Source organism: Saccopteryx leptura, chromosome 2 (genome assembly GCF_036850995.1).
Source record: "Saccopteryx leptura isolate mSacLep1 chromosome 2, mSacLep1_pri_phased_curated, whole genome shotgun sequence".
NCBI classification, from domain to species: Eukaryota; Metazoa; Chordata; class Mammalia; order Chiroptera; family Emballonuridae; genus Saccopteryx; species Saccopteryx leptura.
In genome coordinates, this window is record NC_089504.1 from 245,032,535 (window position 1) to 245,058,972 (window position 26,438).

General features: G+C 45.7%; 1 protein-coding gene and 1 non-coding gene across 3 annotated transcripts in view; both read left to right on the forward strand.

The window, feature by feature from the left end:
* Positions 1-1,362: 1,362 nt before the first annotated feature.
* Positions 1,363-1,469, forward strand: LOC136396470 (U6 spliceosomal RNA). Its single transcript, XR_010749756.1, has one exon. It is a non-coding gene; the product is annotated as a U6 spliceosomal RNA (small nuclear RNA).
* A 475-nt stretch (positions 1,470-1,944) lies between these two features.
* Positions 1,945-26,438, forward strand: part of P2RX7 (purinergic receptor P2X 7) — a 36,377-nt gene continuing 11,883 nt past the window's right edge. The window contains exons 1-8 of one of the 2 annotated variants that reach the window (XM_066370967.1): positions 1,945-2,198; positions 14,354-14,522; positions 15,998-16,066; positions 18,695-18,767; positions 20,228-20,324; positions 22,275-22,355; positions 22,987-23,116; positions 25,560-25,696. In XM_066370967.1, coding sequence (XP_066227064.1) covers positions 2,080-2,198; positions 14,354-14,522; positions 15,998-16,066; positions 18,695-18,767; positions 20,228-20,324; positions 22,275-22,355; positions 22,987-23,116; positions 25,560-25,696 — 875 coding nt within the window. In that variant the 5' untranslated portion in view covers positions 1,945-2,079. Of the gene's footprint in view, positions 2,199-10,664; positions 10,875-14,353; positions 14,523-15,997; positions 16,067-18,694; positions 18,768-20,227; positions 20,325-22,274; positions 22,356-22,986; positions 23,117-25,559; positions 25,697-26,438 lie in introns of those variants that run through there. The other variant, XM_066370966.1, reaches the window with a different exon arrangement.

The window sequence follows — 26,438 nt, forward strand, 5'->3', positions numbered from 1 at the left end:
CCCCATGCCGTGGACATCTGGGCCCATTCATCACCCATCCAGGTCCCCAAGAGAATAAATAAATAAAAATAAATTTGATCTAAACTCTGCCTCCCCCCCTCCGCCCGAATCCTATGGTAACTCTGCCCCTTTGACTGGTGATGCCCCCACACACCACCACCACCACCCCCCTGCCAGTTCCTCTGGCATGGGTTCTCCCTCGCTAAATAGATCAAACTGAGCTTCATTGGATGGCAGGTTTGTTCCTGGTGGTCTTAGGCTGACCAGCCCAGGTCATGGGTAGACCTTCTGGGACACAGAGCAGGACAGAAGAGGGTCTAGAGCAGTGGTTCTCAAAGTGTGCTCCAGGGCACACTGGTGCACCCTAGAAGATTTCCAGGTGGGCCCTATGGTATTCCAGAGAAATATGTGCCTGTTGGGGACCAAAAAACCAACAGGGTTTTTGGAGTTTAGATTTTTGGGGGACAGAGGTGTGGGGAATTTCTATAAGCTGACAGTCTGCCCAACCCTCACCTCACTTGCCTAATTAGGTTGCAAAAGGCTGTTAAGCTGTGGTGTTGGATTGTTTACACTACCCCCCATGTTCCCTGGAAAGACTGGAGGCAAGTTTCTTCTATCCTTTGTTTGGTGTAAAGTTAAGATGATATGTATGGTGGGAGTTTTGGATTGATAATTAAACATAAGGAATTGTCTCTTGAAGCCTTTTGGATTTCTATAAAAGAAGAATATTTGGCAATATCTAAAAAAGCTTTGAACATTTTACTACAATTTTCAACATCCTATTTATGTGAATTAGGATTTTCTACCCTCAACACAATTAGGAGTAAAAAGAGAGGAATTCTTCAATGTATTGACGAGGAAATGAGAGTGTGCCTTTCAAATATATGCCCAAACATTGAAGAAATCACTAGGACACATCAGGCTCATGTTTCTCATAAACACAAGAATGAAAAAACTTAACACATTTGTGCTGGGACCTGCCGAATTTACTAAATCTTACTAAGATTGTATCTATATATATAAAAAGATAACTTTTTTGTCGTTTTTTTTTAATTTTTTAACCCCTCTTTTTTACAAATTCTAAAAAGCATAACTCAAAAAATGTAACATAAAAATGTTTTTTAATGTCAGAATAAATTTAATTTTGTCATATTTATTCTATTTACCATAAAAGTACGCTTGGACTTTATATTTTTTCTTTAATATTTGATTTAGTTATTATAACATTTCTCAGAAATTTGTATATAGTGCGCCTACAGTTATTTGTAAGATTTTAAATGCTCTCCAACTTCAAAAAGTTTGAGAACCACTGGTCTAGAGGGTCACACAAGAACTATCCAGAATAAAAATAAGGTACCTCCTGTGCTCGCTTCGGCAGCTCATATACTAAAATTGGAACAATACAGAGAAGATTAGCATGGACCCTGTGCAAGGATGACATGCAAATTCATGAAGCATTCCATATTAAAAAAAATTTAAAAAAAGGTACCTCCCCCCAGCAAACCTGATTCCCTCCACCATCTACAAGACAGGAGAGTTGTTAGGGAGGATGAGCGGGGAGAAGGAAGGAGACCTTTAGTCACACAGTGTTCACACACATCTGGGACTGGATCAAGGGTTGTAGAAATGAATCAATCAGTCTCTGAGTGGGGCCTGAGGCAATGGAAAGATCTTAGCCTTTTACTGAGTCACAATGGAAGCACTGGGTCTCCTGACATTTTTAAAGCTGCCCCTTTACCCCCAATGAAATGAGTCCAAAGTGAAAAGAAAATGGGGAAAGGCAGAATTCTAAAAATGCCCTTCCTTTGAACACCATCTTTGTGCAAGCATCTGGGGGAGGCCAGCTGGGGCGGGGCCATCTGGTGGGCGGGCCAGTAGGACTTGTCTTCTCTTGTTTATTCCCAGCCACATCTGGGCAGCTGCCAGAGCCTGCCTCCTCTCTGTCATCATTGGAAGAGCTCAAACTGAAAGGCTCCTGCTAAGGATCAGGACAGTTTCATTTCTGCTTACTAGGGGGCCTGCTGTGGCCAGTGTGGGAGGGCTGAGCCCTGGTCGAGCCCCAAACAGAGAGCTCCCGCCATGCCAGCCTGCTGCGATGATCTTTTCCAGTATGAGACAAACAAAGTCACCCGGGTCCAGAGCGTGAACTATGGCACCATTAAGTGGATCATACATGTGATTGTCTTCTCCTATGTTAGGTAAGTGGGGGGGGGGGTGAGGATGACCCCAAATCTCTGCAGTGGTTGATGGCACAGGAAACTCCAAGGTTCAGCATCTGGTGTACATCCTGAATTCCACGTGGTTTTAAACTCTGAGACATGAGACTCCTAGCAAGGTGATGGGAAGGGAAGGGAGAGGCCAGAGAAGAAGCAGCAGGCAGGAGGAGGCAGTGCCCGTCTGCTGCAGAAAGGAGCCAGGGGAGGCGAGCATGACACTTCGGGTTCTACTCAGGGAGGGCATGCCTGGGAAAGGTAGGAAAACACAGGGCAACACCCTAGATTCTGAAGGAAGAGGCAAGGAATCGCGGTGCACCTAGTGATAACACTGGTGACTATCTGACTCATCACTGCTTAGGGGTAGGAATAGGAACAGACTTGTAAATGTAACTTCAGGTATTCTCCAGGGTCAGGAAGGTTCCCTTGCCTTTTTTTTTTTCTTTTTTAGTTTACTGAGATATAATTTGCAAGCTATACAATTCACCCATTTAAAGTGCAGAATTTAGTGGGTTTTGTAATCATATTCACAGAGTTGTGCCATCATCACTACAATTTTAAAATATTTTCCCCTCCACAAAAGAGAAATCCCACATCCCTTAGCCATCACGCCCAATCCTCCGAGTCCCCTGAAGCTCTAGGCTTTCTGTCTCTATGCATTTGCCCACTCAGGACATTTCACAGACATGAAATGACACAGTGTCTGGTTCTTTGTGGCTGGCTTCTTCCATACAGCCTTATGTTTAGAAGGTTCATATATGTTGGAACAGATATCAGTACTTCATTCCTGTTTATGGCCAAGGAATATTCTATTGTATGGATAAACCACCTTTTGGTGGATATTTGGGTTGTTTCCAGTTTGGGGCTATTATGAATACTGCTATGAACATTCATGCACAGGTTTTTGCATGAACATGTTTTCAGTTTTCTCAGGTATATAACTATGAATGAAATTGGTGGATCATTTGGTAACTGTATTTTCTTTTGCTTTCTTTTTAATTTTTTTTCTTTTTCCAAGTGAGAGGAAGGGAGATAGAGAGACAGACTCCCACATGAGTACTGAACAGGATCCACCTAACAACCCCCATCTGGGGCCAATACTTTGCGCATCTGGGGCCATGCTCACAACCAAGCTATTTTTAGCACCTGAGGCATAGGCTCCAAGGAGCCATCCTAAGCACCCAGGGCCGAGTGCTCAAACCAATTGAGCCATGGCTGTGGGAGGAAAAGAGAGAGAGGGAAAGAGAAGCGGGAGGGGAAGGGTTGGAGAAGCAGATGATCGCTTCTCCTGTGTGCCCTGACCAGGAATCAATCCTGGAAAGTCCATACGCTGGGCTGATGTTCTATCCACTGAGCCACAGGCCAGGGCCAAATGGTAGTTATTTTAAAAAAGAATCTTTTTGAATATAACAGGTATTTTCATAGGCAGTGCATCCTCTCCTCTGACTGTCAAAGCAACCACACCCACATTTGAGATTCGAGAGCTGAAAACATGGATTCAGAAATCTTTCACCTCTTTTTTAGTTTCCTTACCTGTACACTAGGGACAATGGTTGTGAGGCTATGAGTTAATCAATGCAAAGCTGCTAAAAAAAATACCTGGCATATGGCAAGCCCTTATTAAGTGTTAATTTTACTTATAGTAACTATTAGGATTATCATTATTTGATTCATGTTTACTATGCAACAAGTATTGAATAATAAACACATATGTTAGAATTCTAAAATAAGACACAGTACTTAGACCAGATATCATAGAACTGATGATAAAAAGCATAGTTAGTAAATGCTCCCTTATGCATCAGAACACAGATCATATGTCACAATTCCATGTAACAGATGATGTAACTTCCTGGTATTATTGGGTCTAGCACACAATTTCTTTGTTTGTTTCTTTCTTTTTATTTGAGAGAGAGAGAGAGGGGGAAAAACACTGATTTGCTGTTCCACTCATTTACACATCCATTGGTTGATTCTTGTCTGTACCCTGATCGAGGCTTGAACCTGCAACTTTGGTGTATTGGGATGATGCTCTAACCAACTGGGCTACCTGGCCAGGGCCAGCAGACAATTTCTTAAAAGCAGATTATTGTACATATAAGAACAGATTATTATGAGAACACCTTACAATAATAAATATTTTTCTTTCATATGGTGGAATCTTATTTTACATGCATTTAATTCTTTTAAATTCAGTTATACATGTTCCACAGGAGCATGAAGAGAAAACACAATTAAAACAGTACAAGGTCCTTAAAAAATTCTGGCCTGTGGTGGTGCAGTAAATTAAGCATTGACGTAGAATGCTGATGTCGCTGTTTCAAAACCCCTGGCTTGCCCAGTCAAGGCACATACAAGAAGCAACTATGAGTTAATGCTTCCCGCTCCTCCCCCCGCTTCTCTCTCTCTCTCTCTCTCTCTCTCTCTCTCTCTCTCTCTCAAATCAATAAATAAAATCTTAAAACAAACAAAAAAACAACAGCACAAGGATTCAGTGATTGGCGCCCCAGAGTAAGTGTGAGATGAGACTTGAGTCGGGGTCCCCTTAGTCAGTCTCTGCACACACGTGCTTCTCACAGCATGAGCATTTTGGCACCCTACCTGTGAATCCAGATACATATTTTCCACCCAACATGTCCCCTAAAATAAGCCAACTTCTTCACCTTCACCTGGAGCAAAACTGGAAAAACAGCAACTTGTTCCAGAGGAAACACTGGCTGTGACGGGCTCCCTGGGAGGTGCAAGGGCTGTGGGCTGTTGGCAGAGCTTTGTGTGCCACGCTTTTGATGGAGTACAATGTTTACTGTAAGTGCTGACTTTAGAAGAGAACCCCCTGTAAAATGCTTCTCCATTGTTTCTATTTTAAAATATAAAATTGAAGGGAAAATATTGCCAGCTTTGCTTTTCCCCTCGTGTTAATGGAAGATTTGCATCTTACAGAATGGTGTCCCATAGAACACAGCTTGGGAAATGCTGCCTTAAATTGTACTTTGAGGCCTCAGGTGGATACAATTGCCAGTTGGCCATCTGTGAAATGTTAGAGCCACGGTGCCCGGGGGTTGGGGGATGCAGTATGCATCACACAGGACTGATGAGGAACGCAGGTGGAAGTCCAGACAGGCTCGGGTGAAATTCAAGATACACAGTAGCAGGTAGTGGGTTCTGGCCATGGGGTTCTGGGCTCAGAGGCTGTCCATACTAGGGCTGAAAAGGCAAAGGGTCAGGATAATAAAGTAAGACAGGGCCTCAGTTATAGAGACTGGGGTACGAGACAGGGGCTCGCAATACAGGAAATAGGACCAGAGGCTGGTCAGCTTCTCAGAGTCCCTCACAACCAAGCTCAGGTCTAGAGTCAAAGGCAAGGGCTGTCACCGCAGGCAGGGTCAAGGGGCTCCAGCTTCCAGGGTCACAGCAGAATGTGGACATGTTGCTGAATATAGCTGTGTCAGTCATATTGTTTGGCTACATAACAGAAACCTAACTTAAGTTAGCCACCAATCCACCTAGGGGTATTTACTGTCACGTAACTGAGTGCTGGAAGAGATAGAACTGTCCTCTGACTTAGTTATAAAAGCCCAAACTGTGTTATTAGGGCTGAGTCTCTCTCCCTACATCTTGGATCTATCTCGTTTTCTTGAATAGGCCATCTATGGAGGGAGTTGGCACACTCATACCCTCAAATCCTCCCCTTCTAGCAACCTCAGAAGAACAAACAAACAAAAATGTTTCTTGATAGCTCTGCCATGAAAGTCCCATGAAAAACTCCGATTGGTTGAGCTTGAGTTGCATTCATCCCTCAACCAATCACTGTAGCTAGGGGCATGGTGTCACCTGATTGGCCAGCCTTGGGTCACCATGCTCACTTTTGTGGCAGAAGTAGGGAACTTATTGGAATAGGACCATGGGAGAAAGAAGCCCATCTTGAGTGGAAGATGAGTTCAGAACTGAAAGCACTGTTTGACACATCTGGGGGACGCACAAATGTAGATGCTCAGTGGGTAGCTGGATATATGAATCCAGAGCTAGAGATACAGATTTGTACACCACCAACATCTATATGGTAACCAGATCTAGGGGAGTAGTTGCAATGGACCAGTAAGAGAAGATGTAGAAGAGAAGGCAGAGGGCTTAGAACAGATCCCTGAGGAATGCTAACCTCCAAGTGACAGGAGCACAGAAGTCCCAGTAGGATTCTCAGAAGGCTGGACATAGAGACCCAAAGAAAATCAGGGGAATGTGGATTCTGGGAAGCTGAGGGAAGAAGGGGGAGGAGCTGGTACATGATCATTGGTGTCCTATGCTGCTGAGAGTTCCAGGAAGCTCAGGTCTGTGGCGCATATATTGGATTCAATGAAGATGTTTACTTGGCAAGGGAGGCTTTAGAGGAATGGTGGGGCTGGTAGCCAGACTGAAGTAGGCGGAAGAGTGAATTGGAGGTGTGGAAATGGATGTGTGACTCACTCTTTCAGAGGACTTGTCTACAGAGGAGAAGAGAGGCATCAAGTTATGGTCGGAGAATCTCTTGCAGCAATATATTTGCTGATTTATCACCACAGGCAAGTGAAATAAAAGACAGGATAAACAAATGAGACTATATCAAACTAAAAAGCTTTTGGACAGCTAAAGACAATAAGAACAGAATAAAAAGACAAACTACACAATGGGAGAACATATTCGACAATACTTCTGATAAGGGGTTAATAACCAAAATTTATAAAGAACTTGTAAAACTCAACACTAGGAAGATAAACAATCCAATCAAAAAATGGGCCAAAGAAATGAATAGACACTTCTCCACAGAGGATATACAGATGGCCAATAGGCATATGAAAAATTGTTCAACATCACTAATCATTAGAGACATGCAAATTAAAACCACAATGAGATATCACCTCACACCAGTCAGAATGTCGCTCATCAACAAAACAACACAGAATAAGTGCTGTCGAGGATGTGGAGAAAAGGGAACTCTCCTGCACTGCTGGTGGGAATGCAGATTGGTGCAGCCACTATGGAAAACAGTATGGAGATTCCTCAAAAAATTAAAAATCGAACTGCCTTTTGACCCAGCTATCCCACTTTTAGGAATATACTCCAAGAACACCATAGCACGGTTCCAAAAGGAGAAATGCATCCCCATGTTTATGGCAGCATTGTTCACAATAGCAAAGATCTGGAAACAGCCCAAGTGTCCGCCAGTGGACGAGTGGATTAAAAAGCTTTGGTACATATATTTTATGGAATACTACTCAGCCATAAGAAATGATGACATTGGATCATTTACAACAACATGGATGGACCTTGATAACATTATACTGAGTGAAATAAGTAAATCAGAAAAAACAAAGAACTATATGATTCCATACATAGGTGGGACATAAAAATGAGACTCAGGCCCTGGCCGGTTGGCTCAGTGGTAGAGCATCGGCCTGGCGTGCAGAAGTCCCGGGTTCAATTCCTGGCCAGGGCACACAGGAGAGGCGCCCATCTGCTTCTCCACCCCTTCCCCTCTCCTTCCTCTCTGTCTCTCTCTTTTCCTCCCGCAGCCGAGGCTCCATTGGAGCAAAGATGGCCCGGGCGCTGGGGATGGCTCCTTGGCCTCTGCCCCAGGCGCTGGAGTGGCTCTGGTCGCAACAGAGCGACGCCCCGGAAGGGCAGAGCATCGCCCCCTGGTAGGCAGAGCGTCGCCCCCTGGTGGGCGTGCCGGGTGGATCCCGGTCGGGCGCATGTGGGAGTCTGTCTGACTGTCTCTCCCCGTTTCCAGCTTCAGAAAAATACCAAAAAAAAATAAATAAATAAAATGAAAAAAAATGAGACTCAAGAGACATGGACAAGAGGGTGGTGGTTATGGGGGAGGGGCACAAAGAAAACCAGATAGAAGGTGACGGAAGACAATTTGACTTTGGGCGATGGGTATGCAACATAATCAAATGTCAAAATAACCTGGAGATATTTTCTCTGAACATATGTACCCTGATTTATCAATGTCACCCCATTAAAATTAATAATAATAATAATAAAAATGGGACAGAAAAATAACAAAAAAACCAGGCAGTTATGAATCAAAAAAAGATGAATGCTAACAAAATATTAATAATAATAAATATAAATATGAAAGTGTCTCTGATGAAAAAAAAAGTTATGGTCGGAGAAGAAAGCAGGGTTGAGGGAGGATTTACTTCTTTTTTTTTTTTTTTTAAGTGAGAGGAGACACCTGCATGTGACAGGGTTCCACCAGCAAACCCATTAGGGGGTGATGCTCTGCCCATCTGGGGCCTTTGCTCTGTTGCAACCAGGGCCATTTATTAGTGCCTGAGGCAGAGGCCATGGAGCTGTCTTCAGCACCTGGGGCCAGCTTGCTCCAATTGAGCCATGGCTGCAGGAAAGGAGGAGAAGAAAGTGAGAAAGAGAGAGAGAGAGAAGCGAGAGGAGAAGGGATGGAGAAGCAAATGGGCACTTCTCCTGTCTGCCCTGACTAGGAATCAAACCCAGGACATCCACATGCCAGGCTGACACTCTACCACTGAGCCAACCAGCCAGGGCTAGGATTTACTTTTAAGATGAGAGATGATGTTGAAATGCAGATGGAGAGGAGACAGGGAGATGATAAGTGAAAATTATCATCGTCCACATCACTAATGTCACCAACTAGCAACTATAAGGAAAGCTTGCTGTGTCCTGGGACTGCTCTGTGATACCTTTCTTATTCACACTGAGCCAAGGTCTATCTCCTTGCAATTTTCTCCTTTGCTTAGAGCTCTGCCCTGCGGTCCTTCTTCTACTTGACAATTTTCAAATGGCTGCACCCTGCTAGCGTATTTCTCCTCTTATTCAAAAGCGAAGACCCCATCCCTGCACCCTGTGTCCTCAACACGGTGTCCAGACCTTTACCACCTCAGCCTTGCGATCACACTCCTGTTTGTCAAGGCCTCTTAAAACGTGGCACACGTACCTGTGCTTTGCTGGTGGTAGCACAAAACAGCTCAATCTTTCGTGGTCTGAGATACAAAGTGATAACTTTCACAAATTTATCTGAAGGCATAAAATTGGTTTTAGGTGTGAAAAGATTCCTATGTAAGTATATGCCTGGCAACATGACAGAGGAGGGTGGAGAGACAATGAAGCACAGTGGTCACAGGTGTCAGGGTTAAATTAGCCCCTATAAAACCCAAATACCCCTCACCCAACTCCCATTAGGGAACCTTCTTCGGTAAACATTTTTCTCACCACCCTCCTCCCCTTAAGCAACTCCTCCTCCCCACCCTGGGAAAGTACTGTAAGGTTGAAGTTAATTTGCTTGCTATTTTCCCTCTTAATGGCTTCCTGGCCTTCACTTTGAAATGTATTTTCCAATGGCTTTAGGCCACCCCTGTGTTTTGGTCGTTGGACCCCCGCCGGGTTGCTACCCACAGGTTGAGAACCGCTGATCTAAGTGGCCCCATTGTCATCAAAAGAGTCCTTAAAAGAGAGGGGCAGGAGGGTCAAAGTTAGAGAAAGGAGATGTGATAACAGAAGTAGAGGCCACAGTGACATGGCTGTGAGCCCAGGAATGCCCTGGCGGCCCCTAGAAGCTGGGACAGGTCAGGGACAGATTCTCTTGGAGCCTCCAGAAGGAACCAGCCCTGCTTTCACCTTGATTTTAGCAATATGACCCCTCGAACTGTAAGAGAATAAAAATTTTTTAAATTTATATATTGGTTTTAAAGAGAAAGGAAGGGAGAGACAGACAGACAGACAGAAATGTCAATCTGTTTCTGTATGTGCCCTAACTGGGAATCGAACCAGCAACCTCCTCTGAGTATTGGGACAATGTGCTAACCAACCAAGCTATCTGGCCAGGGCTAAATTTGTGTTGTTTGAAGCCACTAGGTTTGTAGTAAGTTGATCCAACAGCAGTGGGTGACTAATATAACCGGTATTTACAGAGGTCTCCATCACTGTCTCCTCAGAGCCTCTCTTGCTGCCCTTGGCCCTTTGCTGTCTGCCTCCCACAGCTGAGTAGACCAGGGAGGGACATAATTTGATTCTTCTCTTGGGAATTGGCATGTAAGAAGCAGAAGGCAAGGACCTAGCCAGTTAGCACAGTTGTTTGGAGTGCCATCCTGAAACACCAAGGTTGCAGGTTCGATCCCCAGTCAGGGCACATATGGGAAGCAACTAGTGAATACACAACTAAGTGGAACAACAAATAAATGCTTCCACTCTCTCTCTCTAAAATCTCTAAAATCAATCAATCAATCAGTCAATCAATTAAAAAGAAAAGAAGGGGCAGAGACTGCAGGTCCAACATCTCCACGAGGCACCGAAGGCACAGAGTCCAGGGCCTACAGTTCTTCCAGGGGCCCACAAAATGTCTGCTGCCCGGGTAGACGGGGGTTAACCAGCTGGAACACAGGTTACTTTCAGGGCACGTCCTTTCGATTTAGAGTTACCTTTGCTCAGAAAGTCCAGATGCTGTGAGGAGAGCCGGGCTGTACTGAGAAGCACTTCCTCCCGCGGGGCTCTGAGGCCCCTGTCTCCACTTCACGCTGCCATGCCTGCACGGGGCCCGTGCCCCCTGCTCTGTCAGTCTGTGCAAGTCGGGAAAGTCGTTCAGATTCAGAGCCTGTGGATTGGGATTCTGAAGAACCTCTTTATGACGGGTACCCTCCTCTACATCTGGTGAGTCAGATGCAGAGCGCACTCCCCATCTACCTGCTGTGCCCCTTTCCTGCCAGCCAGACTGCCTGCCAGTGCCCAGCCTGTCCTTGTGTGGGCCCTCTCCAACCTTCCCAGGCTCTTCCACTTTCCGCTCCCCCAACATCTACATCTACCCATCCAACCAGCCTGGCTCAGTCCCCAGACCCTCACACCCTGTTCGCTGGGGACCAGTGCATGGTCTGCAGGCTTCAGCATGCACATAGTGGGACCTTCTTAGAGCCGAAAGGTCTTCAGGAGTAGGAAGCCAGGCAGTTATCTCCTGGTTCAGGGATTAAACCCACAGTCCCTGAGAGGCAGCTTGGTTTGTCTGAGTCACTGCGTGGGTCGGGAGAGGGCTGCTGCGACAACCATTAGGACGTTCTGTCCATAGGGCAGGGTATGGCAAACTTTTTTTCCTCTGATGTGGCTCTGAAGCATTTTTTTTTTTTTTGCTCTGAAGCATTTTAATTCTTAAGGTGATATGTTTGTTATTATACAAAGACAAGCCTTCTGATTTACAAGAGGGTTGGGTTCCACCAAGGCTGGTCTACAACATGCTGTACATTCTAGATTGACCATGAGAGATCAGAACTGAGCATCCCAAATGGTGGGCCAGTCTGACCCAGTGTTATTCCGGGAAAATGCTGCAGCATCCAACAGGAAAAACACAGCACAGAGCACATACACGTTGGGCTGCAAGACTGAACAGTGTTAACTACTTGTCTATGGAATTACGCTTGATAGCTCTGTCTCATATATGCTGATTGCATGTCTAGCCATGATGTCTTTTTTGATGAGCTGTCTTTTTTGTGTGTGACAGAGACAGAGAGAGCAACAGACCGACAGGAAGGGAGAGAGATGAGAAGCTTCAATTCTTTGTTGCAGCATTTTAGTTGTCCATTGATTACTTTCTCATATGTACCTTGACTGGGGAGCTACAGCAGAGCGAGTGACCCCTTGCCCAAGCCAGTGACAATGGGGTCATGTCTATGAACCCACACTCAAATCAGTGACCCTGCGCTCAAGCTGGTGAACCTGCACTCAAGCCAGCAACCTCGGGGTTTCAAACCTGGGTCCTCTGTGTCTCAGTCTGACGCTTTGTCCACTTTGCCATCGCCTGGTCAGGCTGAGCTTTTTTTTTTAATGAATGCCATAGAAATACTAAAGTATATTGATAACAATATAATAAACACCCATAGACCACCACCCATCTTCAGAAATAAAACATTACTAATCCAGTTTACCTCCCTGCAAACCCAGCCTGTAGCCTGTTTGCTCTCCCCTTGTAAATATCATCCTGAACTTGGTGTTTGTCATTCTATGTTTGTTTTCCTATTACCACAACATATGTCCATATCTATAAAAATGTTTTTCCTTTTTTATTGAGGCGAAATGCATATAACATAAAATCAACCATTTTTAAATGAACATTCACAATGTTGTACAACTGCCACCTCTGTCTACATAGTTCCAAAACATTATCATCACCTAAAAGAAATCCTGTACTCATTAGGCAGTTAATGCCCATTTCTCCCTGTCCCCAGCCCCTGGCAACCAACAATCTCTACAGATCTCTGTCTCTACAGATTCACCTATTCTGGACCTTTCAGATCAATGGTGTCGTATTATATATGACCTTTTGTGTCTGTCTGCTCTCACTCAGCACAATGGTCTCAAGATCCTTCCACAGTATATAGCATGTTTCAGTGTGCCATTCCTTTTTATGGCTGAATAATGTATGGATAGACCACATTTTGTTTTTCCACTTATCTACTGATGAACCTTTGGGTTGTTGCCACCTTTTGGCTACTGTGAATAGTGTCGCTATGAATCCACATGGATGAGTATTTGATTGCGGTAGAGTGTTGCTTTGGATCCCTTTAAACCTTGTATCACAATGTGGTACACTTTGGTTGCTCAGCATTTTGTAATTTCCATGTCTATACAAGTAGCACTCCCTCATTTTCACTGCTGTAGAGCATCCCGTTGCATGAATCCAACAATTTAGTTACCCATTCAATGTTCAAGGACATTTAGGTCGTCTCCAGTTATACCTCTTACAAACAAACAATGCAGCCGTAAACATGCCTGTACACACCTCCTTAGGTACAGGTGTGAGGGTGTCTCTAGGGCACATGCCTGAGAATGGAATTACTGGGTCATTGTGAACACACCTCTTCAGGTGGACTTCACGTTGGCGAATATGATTTGTCTTTCCGTGAGTCTCCCAGGGGTTCTCAGCCCTGGCTGTGCAACCAAATCAGCCGGGAACGTCTGGAAGATATCTCGGTGCCTGGAGATGCCCCAGACCTACTGGATCACAGTTTCCAAGATGGGTCTGGGGGCTGCCATTTTGAAAGCTCCCTGGGTGATCAGACATCACAGCCAAGGCTGAGAACAGCTAGTACCATGTCTTGGCCTGCTCTGTCTTGATTTCCAAGGTCAGCTCCTAGTGGGCAGCCATTGGCTTTAACTTCATAATATGTTTCAGATATTAGGGGCTGGGCAGAAAGAAGAAATATCAAATAAATACATGCTGAATAAATAAAGACAGAACTTAGAATAAACTTTTAATTATTCGGGGCAATGGGAGACAGGGAAAACATAAATGGGGGTGACATTGACCATTCTTAATAATCAATTCCACTTCCCCTCTTTAGGTCCCCCACCATAATAATTTAGATTCATATTCTAAATAAGGTATTAACAGCGAATGAGTGGACTAAACGGCAGGAAACCAGAGGCAAAGCCACATCGTGCATGAACAAATATAGCACATAATTAAGAGGTCTGGTTCTGGGCCATGTGGTAAGACTAATCAAGGACCTCGTTTCCACCACTGATGGTCTGAGAGACTTTGGGCAAGTTTCTTTACCTCTCAGAGCCTGTTCCCCCCTCTGCAGAGGGTGATGATTACAGTGACTGTCTCCTATAGTGAGGATTAAAGGAGAAGGTGCATGTAGAGCATCTGGCACAATAAAGCGTAGCACCTATTATCAGTATTATTTATGCACCAGGTGTATCTTTCTGGAAAACAGGTGACTGGCCGGCTGGACACACCCTTAGATAGGTGCTGATGTGTTACTGAGCCCCAGAACAAAGCCAGTGGACCAACATTGGGGTGGACTCTGGTATTTGAGAAGCTCTCCTCTAAATTGGGGCTCTATATTAGGCAATATTAGAGGTTGATGTTGGGACAATAGTTTCTGTGTAGCGAGCACTAGAGTGTGCAGGTACAATACTGTGAAGTTTTTACACATATCTCCTTTCATCCTCACAATAACCTCAGGAGGTAGGTATGGCTATTCCTCCCACCTTACAGATAAGGAAAATGGGTCACAGAGAAGGCAAGTCGCTGGCCCAAAGTTAACCCAGCAAAGCGAGCCTTCATCCAAAACCAGAGCTCTGTGTGTGTGCCTCCTCGAGAAAACCACTGATGCTTTTCTGTGTCTGCCACTCAGCTTTGCTTTGGTGAGTGACAAGCTGTACCAGCGGAAAGAGCCTGTCATCAGTTCCGTGCACACAAAGGTGAAAGGCGTGGTGGAGGTGAAGGAGGAGGTGGTGGAGAATGGGAAGAAGAAGGTGGTGCAGCGTGTCTTTGACACGGCGGATTACACCTTCCCCTTGCAGGTGAGTGCGTGTCAGCATGCTCCCAGGATTTATCCCTGGTCACTGTCACCACGGCCTTGCCCCCCCCCTTGGGCCCTTGAGTTTCACTCCAGAAAAAACACTGGCCCTATTTAAAAAGTTCTGTGAAAATCCCAACTGAGAAAACCTAAATATTGCAAAATTGGGTCAGACCCAACAGCTCCCAGGAGATGATTCTTTGCTTTATCAAGTCCTGCCAGGTTTCCCAAAATAGCTGCATGTCCTGGTGCACTTCAGACATGACTTGACTCACTCACTCCTTGATTTACGTGCCGCTTTTCAGAAGCCAGGCCATCGAGCCAGCCAGGTCTAGTCTGCCTCGATTCAGAAGGGCAAAGAACTTCCTGCTTGGAGGAGACTAGCCCCTCTGTATTGTTTGTGTGGTGTTTAGTCAACAAAAACAATCTCAGGAAAACACTCTTGGGTACTTTTTTTTGCAGAAAGAAAGGATATAGATGACAAAGAAGGAAAGGGTATAGGTCACGGAGAAAGTGCACGTGACTGCCTAAATTTGCAAAAAGAGAAAATAAAATTAGAATTGTCAAAAAGGAGAAGTCCACAGCTGGCTCAGTGGTAGAGTGTGTGCCCAGCGTGAGGAAGTCCCGGGTTCGATTCCCAGCCAGAGCACACAGGAGAAGCGCCTATCTGCTTCTTCCCCCTTCCCCCTCTCCTTTTTCTCTGTCTCTCTCTTCCCCTCCCGCAGCCAAGGCTCCATTGGAGCAAAGTTGGCCCGGGTGCTGAGGCTTGCTCCATGGCCTCCGCCTCAGGCGCTAGAATGGTTCCAGTTGCAACAGAGCAACGCCCCAGATGGGCAGAGCATCGCTGGGTGAATCTCTGTCGGGTGCATGCAGGAGTCTGTCTCTCTGCCTCCCAGCTTCTCACTTCAGAAAAATACAAAAAAAAAAAAAAAAAAGGAGAAGTCCAAGTGGGCTTGAGAAAACCAGAGAACAGATGGGGGGCGGGGAGGGGACAAAAGGGCACATTTGCCATCTCTGTGAGCTGGAAAGCTTTGCATACCCATAAAACCCAAGCTGCTATCTATTTCTAACAGTGGGCCTTTAAAATCTCCAGCTATTTCCCAGGTGGTAGATGCTCTATTGCCCTGTAATTAAAGTCCTGGATAATCTGAACAGCACCCTGAAGAAGGCAACACCCCCATGTCTGCCTCCCCCAGGTCTTCTGAGTGTCAGTTAATGGGCTTTTACTGTGCACTGGAATGGAAAATGAATGCTCAATTAGTTTAAATGTGCCTCCGCTCTCCCTGGGCTCAGCAGGGCGGTTCATCCCGCTTTGACATAAAGTTCTCATGTAGTCCCAAACTGGTTCATTCCTGGACCCCGATTTCCACACTGAAGATTGGAAGAGTGGAAAGGTTCACTCCCAGGCACTTAGTCGGATTATTATGATTAAGTAGTTCTGTTCTCAAGGCCTTTGCATTTGACTTCTTTTCTCCGCAGGGGAACTCCTTCTTTGTGATGACAAACTTTCTCCAGACTGAGGGCCAGGAGCAGGGGCTGTGTCCTCAGGTGAGGAGGGGACCCAGAGCAGTTAGTGTGGTGATAAGAGTTCCTGGAGGGAGCACTGGTCAGAGAACGTGGGAATTGAGATCTAGGATGTCTTCGAGCTCACGAGTCCTTACTGAGACTCTTTAGTGGGGTGCGAGTCTGGGCTGGGTGGAAGAAGGGTCAGATGACACTGCAGTTCTCCCCCTGTAGCCCTCCCAATCTTTGTTTGTCCCCTTGGTCTCTGGCTCCAGCACGAGGAGCCTGTGCAGGCTGGAGGCCTGCTTCCTCCATCGCTCGCTCCCGTGCCATTCGTGACAACACAGCTTTGGCACATGCGCAGCATTTCCCTTTTCAGTGGGGCCTCCCAATGTTAGGAGGGTAACAGCATTCCAGCCCATTTTACAGGTCACAGTGCAGATCAGAGAGGTTAAGTAACTCCCCCTAGGTCACCCAGCTTGCTGGAGGCAGAGCTGGGCTTAAAACCCAGGTGTCCTCTCTGACAGCTTCTCCTACAGCGGTCCACTGTGAACTATCTGGGCGCACTGTCCAACAGCTCAAGTTTGCCTTTTGTTCCCACTCCTTAGAGTTTACTCCCACTCCTTAGAATCTCCATTCAGATAAACACTATGTGTCTCCCCACCACCACCATCACCACCACTCATGCAGTTTTTCCCAACTTAGCTTTGTCCTCTCCATACTCTTGACCTTCCCCTACCTCTTTCTGGAAAACTTTCTTCCCTATCAAAATGGATTTGTCCTATACTGTCCCTTCCCAGCTCTGCCCTCTGTTCTTCAAGATTATAACTTAAAGTTTCATTCTGGTGAGTTTATCTATAGCAGGGGTAATCAACCTTTTTATCCCTACCATCCACTTTTGTATCTCTGTTAGTAGTAAAATTTTCTAACCGCCCACCGGTTCCACAGTAATGGTGATTTATAAAGTAAGGAAGTAACTTTACTTTATAAAATTTATAAAGCAGAGTTACAGCAAATTAAAGCATATAATAATAATTACTTACCAAGTACTTTATGTTGGATTTTCGCTAAGTTTGGCAGAATAAATCTTTATAAAACAACTTACTATAGTTAAAGCTATCTTTTTATTTATACTTTGGTTGCTCTGCTACCACCCACCATGAAAGCTGGGATGCCCACTAGTGGGCGGTAGGGACCAGGTTGACTACCACTGATCCATAGCAACATGTGACTAGGCATTTATCTGTTAGTCGCTCCCTCTCACCCTTTCCCACTCAGGTAACGCGCCTGGGCTTTACCACGGACCATCCCAACACAAAGTGGAGCAGCACTGTCATGCTGTCAACCAGGTTTGAGGACCAGCCTTGCCCATTGGGTCTTGCTTGTCAGCCCATTCAGGTGACAAGGTCTAGACGTCCGAGTGCCCGAGAGCTCAGGGTAGACATGCTCTCTCCCACTACAGCCTTCACCATCATTTCTACCTGAACCTGGAACCAAGCGAACAATCCCTTGGAGCTATATCAACAATGCTCACTCCATCTTCACAGCAACCCCTTAAGACAAATCTGTTCATCCTCCTTTTACAGATGAGGAAACTGAGGCTCAGAGAGGTGCAGTGACTTGACCAAGGTTACTCAGCTAGAAAATGGTGCAGCTACTGCCAGAACCGGGTATACCAGGGTTCTTCTGTTGAGTCGCTCTAAGAGCCAACTGCACAGAAGATAATGAGCTGAGGCTATTCTCACGGAGGCCGTGGCAGCTGCTGGTTTCCAGAAGACTGGCTATCAAATCTGCTCCCTAGGAAATGGGGAAGCTGAGCACACATAAACCAAGTCATTACATTTCCCTTTTCCTTCATCTGTCCTCAGCCCTCAGTCCTGAGATCTGATTGACCTCATGTTCTCGGGCCAGAGAGAGGGCGGCGAGCACCCCTTACTCCCCCATTTCCTGCTGCATCTGAACGCTATTTGTGGGACCCCGTTCTGCAGTCACAGGGCTGCCTGGACCAGGCCACCGGCTCTCCACACCAAGGGCTGTTCCTGCACATGGTCTCAGGCTCTCTGATGCTCCCTTTTTAGATTTTTATTTTTTTTATTTTTTATTGAGATATGATTCATATGCCATAAAATCCACCATTTTAAAGTATACAATTCAGTGGTTTTTCGTATATTCATAATATTGTGCAACCATCACCACTATCTAATTTCAGAACATTTTCATTCTCCCCCCAAAGAAATCTCACACCCATTAGCAGTCACCTCCCATTTCCCCCGTCCTGGCCCCCAGCAACCACTAATCTGCTTTCTGTCTCTATGGATTTGCCTGTTCTGGACATTTCCCATAGATGGAATCCTACTATAATGTGTGGTATTCTCTGGCTGACTTCTTTCACTTGTTACAGGGTTTTCAAGGTTTGCCCAGGTTGTAGCATAAGTCAGAATCTCTTTCCTTTTTTATGGTTGAATAATATTCCATCATATGAATATATGAATATACTACATTTTATTTGTTCACTCATTGATGAAGATTTGGGCTGCTTGCTGTTTTTGGCTATTATGAATAGTGCTGCTATGCACATCCCTGAACAAGTTTTCGTGTGGACGTAGACATCTGCTTTTCCATACCTTAGGGACCCAATCCTTACTCCTCACTGTCTTGTCCTTTTCTCTGCAGTACCCCACCCGCTGGACACTCTGTGCCTCTGACCGGGGTTGTAAAAAGGGATGGATGGACCCGCAGAGCAAAGGTACAGTTCTGTTTCCTTTTAGGTCCCTGGGGCTGAATGATCTGGCATCCTGGTAACATTTGCAGTGCTCCTAAGTTTGGATATTTAACTCTGACTCTCAGCTGCTTTCTTTACCAGGCCATGGGTGAGCCTGTGTCTGCCTTGTGCTGTGGCTCTGTCCCCCAAGGGCCAGCTGTTGACATGAATATGTAACTTGAATTCCTCAGTGAGAAGAGCTCCTAAAACCCTTGCAGAATTAGCACCTTCAGGGTTCTGATAGAAAAATAAAATGATGCCTGACCTGTGGTGGCGCAATGGATAAAATGTCAACCTGGAATGCTGAGGTCGCCGGTTCAAAACCCCAGGCTTGGCCTGACCTGTGGTGGAGCAGTGGATAAAGCGTCGACCTGGAAATGCTGAGGTCGCCGGTTCGAAACCCTGGGCTTGCCTGGTCAAGGAACATATGGGAGTTAATGCTTCCAGCTCCTCCCCCCTTCTCTCTCTCTCTGTCTCTCTCTCTTCTCTAAAAATGAATAAATAAAATTAAAAAAAAAAGTTATTAAAAAAAAACATAACAAAAACCCAGTCTTGCCCGGTCAAGGCACATACGAGAAGCAACTACTACAAGTTAATGCTTCTTGCTCCTCTCCCCCTTCTCTCTCTCCTCTCTCTAAAATCAATAGATAAAATCTTTATCAAAAAAAAAAAATCAAATAGCCTATAGCATCATCTGAGTATTCTAAACTTTGTCGTTAATTTCTCCAAAGGTTGAGTAGCTTGAACTTGTACACCCGGAACACTTGGGGGCCATATGTGTATCAACCCGCAGAATTTCCGTATCTCTTGTTTTAACTTAAAGGGCACATGACAATAAAAAGTTACCATATAAAATAATAAAAGGAAAAGGAAACCAAAAACGTCCAGTGGTTATAAAACACACATACACACAAGGGCATATGAATGTTGTATCTCATTCCACAATACATGTCTGTTTTAGTTGGTATAGAGATGGTTTTAACATTACTTGCTATTTAACATTTCCCTCGGGAATCTGTAACTGACCCTGTGCCCCAGGAAGATGGGCCATGTTTATTCCGTGACTTTGCACATCCCTGGTACATGCTGTATAGCCCTTGAGGGACTCGGACACCCAATGAGAAGCCAACCTCTAGTCCGTTTGTCCCAGGCGAGAGAAAACACCCTTTCCGTTTCCATTCTCAGGCATCTTTTCTTGCAGACGCCAAAAAGGGCCAACAGTATCCATGGTCCTTCTGTGTTCTCTCTGGTGCTTTTTTTTTTTTTTTTAAGCCTACCGTTCCAAGCATTGCTTGCTCAGTCAGCCTAAATATAAGTTGTGGTTCAGATAGGGTTTCATGGAAATGAAACTTCTTGGGCTGAAAAGCATAGTCTCTTGCTTAGGGTGAGAGTTTCTTCCCTTGGTTCTTTCACACATGTGCTTCATTGACACCTTGACCCCACAGGAATCCAGACCGGAAGGTGTGTAGTGTTTAAAGAGAACCAGAAGACCTGCGAAGTCTCTGCCTGGTGTCCCACTGAGGCAATGGAAGAGGCCCCCCGGTGAGTTGCAGGGTGGGGGCGGACACGTGGCCCTCAGCAGGGAGGAGGGGAGGCCCTGGCCGGAGATGCCCCAACCTCTCTCCTCAGGGCAGTCCTACGAAGTCCTGGGTCCGGCTGGGCTTGCGGACCTCATGCCAGGTCCATGGGCACTGACGCATAGTTCTGTACTGACTGGAAACAGCCGCTACCCTGAGCATCTTGGGTTGCCATGCCCTCTGTCTGTGCCAGCACGTTCCAGGGCTGCTCCAGGCCCGTCCTCCAGGGCCATGGCAGGGCCCACTCTGACTTGCCAGTGTCTGTACTGAGTGATCGAGGATGGGGAGGTGGTAGGAAGGGAAGAAAGAAAAGAAGAAGGGGAAAGGAAGGAAAAGAAATGGAAGGGAAGCAGGGAAGAAAAGCTTTCTTAAATAAGCACAGTGACAGATTTAGTGGTCTCTGCAGTGACTTTTCTCTTTCACACACAAGGTCAGACTCAAAAGGCAGAACTTGATGTTAAACTTCAGAAACCACAAGGACTGATGCATTTCAGCAGAGAATACAGAGACTTGGATTCAAATCCCAGCTCTAACACTTCCTTGCTGTGTGACCTTAGGCAAGTGGCTTAACCTCCCTAAACTTCAATGTCCTCCTCTGTAAGCTGAGGATATTAATTGCAACTACCTCACTGAGCATTGTGAGGATTAAATGAGATGATACTTGTACAGTGATTGCAAAGTGATCCCAATGCCTGGCATACAGTAAGTGCTCAATCACACACACACACACACACACACACACACACACACACAAATGATCTGCCCCTAGAAGTCTGGTGGTTCTAGACCAGCACTGTCCAATGGAACTTTCTAGAATAATGGACATGTTCTCTTTCTGCGCTCTCCACTATGGGAGCGACAAGCTATATGTGGCTATTGAGCAGTTGGAATGTGGCTACCACAATCGAGCCACTGAATTTAATCCAGTTAGTCACACTTGTCTAGGGGATGTTGGACCATGCTGGACAGCAAAGCATTAGACACATGTGACTCAGGGCCATACCATCTGACTCTGTGGGGCCAAAACTTCCCCAAACTAACTTTTTAGAAGGTTCAGGCAAAGGTTTCCAATGTCGGAGCAGGAAGCACCAGTCAGCACTGGCTTGTCTGACTCTCATCAGTCAGCAGCACCACCCAGGTTCGTGTCTAGGTCAAGGAAGCGTCTTTATCAAAGAAGGAATTGCTCAAGGACATGCACTTACACTCAAGCCGCCCCTGGTTCAAGGCAAGGGGCCTCTTGACTGTCTGTGGTTCCAGCCGTGGCTCTGCCACCCACTCCTTCATCAGATAAGCACTGTGCATCTCCAAAGGGTCGGTGCTGTGCTGCAATTGTACATGTCCCTGCCCTGCACTTTCCTCCTGTGTTATGTGAAGGGATTATTACTGAAATGACTCAAGTAATCACTCACTCATTCAATCCATCCGTTACCGTGTAGTAAGCGTTAGTTATTTCATGTGTAACTGTACATACGAGGCTGTGCTAAATTTTGTGTAAAATATAAAAAGACCCAGATAGGGAGCAGGTCCCAAGGCTCTTGCAATCTAATAGAAGAGATATGATATGTGTGCAGAGAGATGTAATTCAAGACAGAAAACTCTAAGTCTCATGGAAGAGGAATAAAGGGTTTTGATCCTTAAAGTTTCGACCTGTGGTGGCGCAGTGGATAAAGCGTCGACCTGGAAATGCTGAGGTCGCCGGTTTGAAACCCTGGGCTTGCCTGGTCAAGGCACATATGGGAGTTGATGCTTAAAGTTTCAAGATTCTGTAGTCCTCTGATTGTTAGAGTGTTGCCTAGAAAGCAGAGGACTTCGAATGTTCTAAGGAAGTGGTCCAGCACATAGCAGGCACTTGTCACAAGTAAGATTTTTTTTAATGCAAGGGACAGATATACAACTTACGCTGTCTCCGTCCCAGGCCGGCGCTCTTGAACAGTGCTGAAAACTTCACCGTGCTCATCAAGAATAATATCGACTTCCCCGGCCACAATTACACCACGTAAGTGCCCAACATGTCTGGCCATATCATTATCTACCGCTATGTAACGAATTACCCTCAGAGTGAGAAGCTTAAAACAACAAACATATACTATCTCACACGGTTCCTGTGGACCAGGACCCTGGGAATGACCTGGCTGGGTGGTTCTAGCTCAGGGTCTCTCCGGTTGCAGCCAAGCTGTCAGTGGGGCTGGAGTCACCTCCAGGCCTGCCTGGGGCTAGAGAATGCGCTTCCAAGCTCTCACACGGTTGTTGGCAGGAGGGCTTAGTTCCTCACCATGTGGACCTTTCCCTGAGACTGCTTGAGGTCCTTAAGACACGGCTGGTTTCCCCCAGAGCAAATGATCCAAGAGATACAGAGAGCAAGCAAGCAAGACAGTAACCAAGATGGAAGTCACAGTCCTTTATAACCTAACCTCACTAGTGACACACCATCACTTCTGTCATGTGCTATTGGTCACAGAAACCAAGCTCTGCTACAATGTGGGAGGGGAATACACAAGGGGGTGAATAACAGGAGGCGGGGTACTGGGGGCCCTCACAGGGGTCGGTCACCACACTGGCCCATTCCCATGCGAGAGATGGATCCCAGTTTTCAACAGAGATGTCTGTTTGCTTTTCATTACACACAGGAGAAACATCTTGCCGGATATAAACATCACGTGCACCTTTCACAAGACTCAGAATCCACTGTGTCCCATTTTCCGACTAGGAGACATCTTCCGAGAAACAGGAGATAATTTTTCAGAAGTGGCAATTCAGGTGGGTGGTGCCTTTGTACCATGAGGTGTTGGGGTTAGGGGGATGGAAGATGTCAAACGGCCAGGAGGCTGAGCCACTGGGTCTTAATAATATGGTTCCCTTTACTGCACATTTCGTAAATCTGTGCACAGTACCAAGTACTTGCCCTGCATGAGCTCAGCTAATCCCATAACAATCCTGTGAGTGAGATACTTGGTATATGAGTTTCTTGAGGCTGCTGTAACAAATTAGCACACACTTGGTGGCTTAAAACAATGCACTTTTTTTTTCTACACTTCTGGAGAGTAGAAGTCCAAAATCAGTTTTACTGGGTTGAAATCAAGCTACCAGCAGGGCCATTCTCCAACCAAAGGCTCTAGGAGGGAATCCATTTCCTTGCCTCTTCCACCCTCTAGAGCTACATTCCTTGCATTTCTTGGCTCTTTGGATGTAGAATGACTAAACCTTAGACAGTCACTACAGTATCTACAGTGCTTGGCTTAGTGCCTGACAGTAAATGACTTTTAATAATTCTGTACCGTTTCTCCTTTTTCCAAGTCAGAGTCTGCCAATTACACATCGCTGTGTCCCGAGCTTCTAGGAGACAGTCTCGAAGTGCCATATTTCGTGATTCAAAGACATTTTTCACATTTTAATAATTCTGAAATCACAAAGTGCTGTCAATTGACATAGTCCCACCATTTATCTGACAGCATTTTCTTCTTAGAGGAATGTAAAAAATTATGTGTCTTATAAGCAATGGTGCCGAAGAGTCAATGAAATAAGATTCAATGAAATATGATAGTCAGTGCTCAAAATATGTTTGCAAAAAGAAAGAAGTACAGGTACAGCCAAGAGATTAAGAGATCCTTGGAAGCTGAGAGGACAGACAGGTCCCCTTGACTTGAGGAGGATGGGGTGGCTGAGAAAGGAGATAAGCTGGGTCTTGGAGGATGAGGGCAATTTTGCTAGAGAAGTGAGAGGAAGAAACATTTCATTGGGAGAAAGGCAAAGGGCCAAGATTTAAAAGTTCAAAGTGTGCCATGCAGCAATTCCACTCCTAAGGATATACCCATGACAAATGACAACATGTGTCCACAAAAAAACTTGTACACAAATGTTCATAGCAGCATTAATCACAACAGCCCAAAGGTAGAAACCACCCATATGCCCATCAATGGATAAATGGGTAAACTAAGTGCAGTACATCCATACCATGGGATATTCTTGTACCACAAGGACACACGCTACTATGTGGATAAACTTTTATTATATTTTAATTATTTTTTTTAGATTTTATTTACTCATTTCCAGAGAGACAGAAAAGAGAGAAGGGAGGGCAGAGCAGGAAGCATCAACTCCCACATGCGCTTTACCAGGCAAGCCCAGGGTTTCAAACCAGTGTCCTCAGTGTTCCAGGTGATGCTTTATCCACTATGCCACCGATTGCTCAGTGCTGGGAGAGGGGATAGGGGAGGTGATGACTAACATTCATGAAGCTTCTCTCGGAGGTAACGAAAATGTTGTAAAACTGATTATGGTGACCGTGACACATAAAACCTGTTTGACTGTACATGTTAAGTGGGTGAGTTGTATGTGAACTGTACCTCAGTAAACCTGTTTGAAAAAAAAGAAATTCAAGTGCAAAATGTGTTTAGGAGACAACAGTTTCCTACAGTTTGGAACAAGAGCTTTCTCTAGAGGAGCATTAGGAAATGAAGCAGAAGACATGTTATGGAGCACCCTGAGTTTCAGTCTAACAAGTTTCAACTTCATCTTTAATAGGGGAGCCATGAGCTTGACCAGGCGGTGGTGCAGTGCATAGAGCATCAGACTGCAATGCGGAGGACCCAGGTTCAGGTCGCCAAGGTCACTGGCTTGAGTGCAGGCTCAACTGGCTTGAGTACAGGGTCACTGGCTTGAACATGGGATCATAGACATGACCCCATGGTCACTGGCTTGAGCCCAAAGGTTGCCCAAGCTTGCTGTCTTGAGCAAGGGGGCCCTTGGTCTGCTGTAGCCCCCCAGTCAAGGCACATATAAGAAAGGAATCAATGAACAAATAAGGTGCCGCAACAAAGAACTGATGCTTCTCATCTCTTTCCTTCCTGTCTGTCTATCCCTATCTGTCCCTCTCTCTGTGTCTCTCTCTCTGTCTCTGTCACACACACATGTCACACACACACACACACACACACACACACATACACACACACACACACAAATAGGGGAGCCGTGAAAGGTGTTTGAGGATGGGAGTGGTTTGTTGAAGGTTATACTTTAGAGAAGTAAATTTAACAGCACTGTGTCCCAGACGGGAGGAGGCATGGGGAACTGCATTTGCAGCTGCCTCAGCAATAATTGTGTGAACAAGACACAGGGCTCGCTCATGGCTCTGAAACCACTGGTGGCTACCTCCTACGCCCAGCAGGACTTAGAGATCGCCTCTTGTTGTCTTTCTCAGGGGGGAATCATGGGCATTGAGATCTACTGGGACTGCAACCTGGACAGCTGGTCCCATCACTGCCGTCCAAAGTACAGTTTCCGTCGCCTTGATGACAAGACAACCAATGAGTCCTTGTACCCTGGCTACAACTTCAGGTAACGGCACTCCAGGCCAGCCTGGCTCCCCTCGCCTCCCGGGAGCCTGCCAGATCTGGCTGAACTGCATCATCCCAGTGGTCAGTCAGACTAGAAATGGTTCCCAAGGCAACAAATGTAGAGGACTTTCTCTACGATCGAGGTGGTGAATGAATTTTTGTATGAATATTTTTCTTTTTAATTGTTAAAGAGAGGCACAGTCTTCGTAAAGCAAAAACAAAACTGGGGGGGGGGGAGAAAAGCAGAGAGAAGAGGATAAAAACTGCCTGCAATTCCTCTATCCTGAGACAATCAATGACCCTCTGGTGAATTTCTTTTTCCATGACCCATTCATTCTTCCATGAGGCTTATATGAGATCATACACAGCACACTTATAGCTTGGTATTCTGTCACTCAGAATTCTCTGCGGCCATCACATTAATGACCTCATTGTGTGGCTGTAATGATAACAACAGCTACAACCTAGGGAGAGTCTCCTATAGACCAGGTACTCCATCACCTCTAAGTCTACAACCACTCTGGAAGGTAGACATTAGTGTTCCCTGGCAAAGCTGAGAAGGTGAAATGATCTGCCCAAGACCACAGCTAAGAATCGCTCCGGAGTCCTAACCTCACTTTCTCACACCCTTTCCCTTCCATCTCACGATTCCCTCACTCATTCTTCCGCTATTAGACATTTGGGGTCTTTCCAGTTTTTCTATTATAAATAAATCTGCAGTGTACATCTTTGTACCTAGCTCT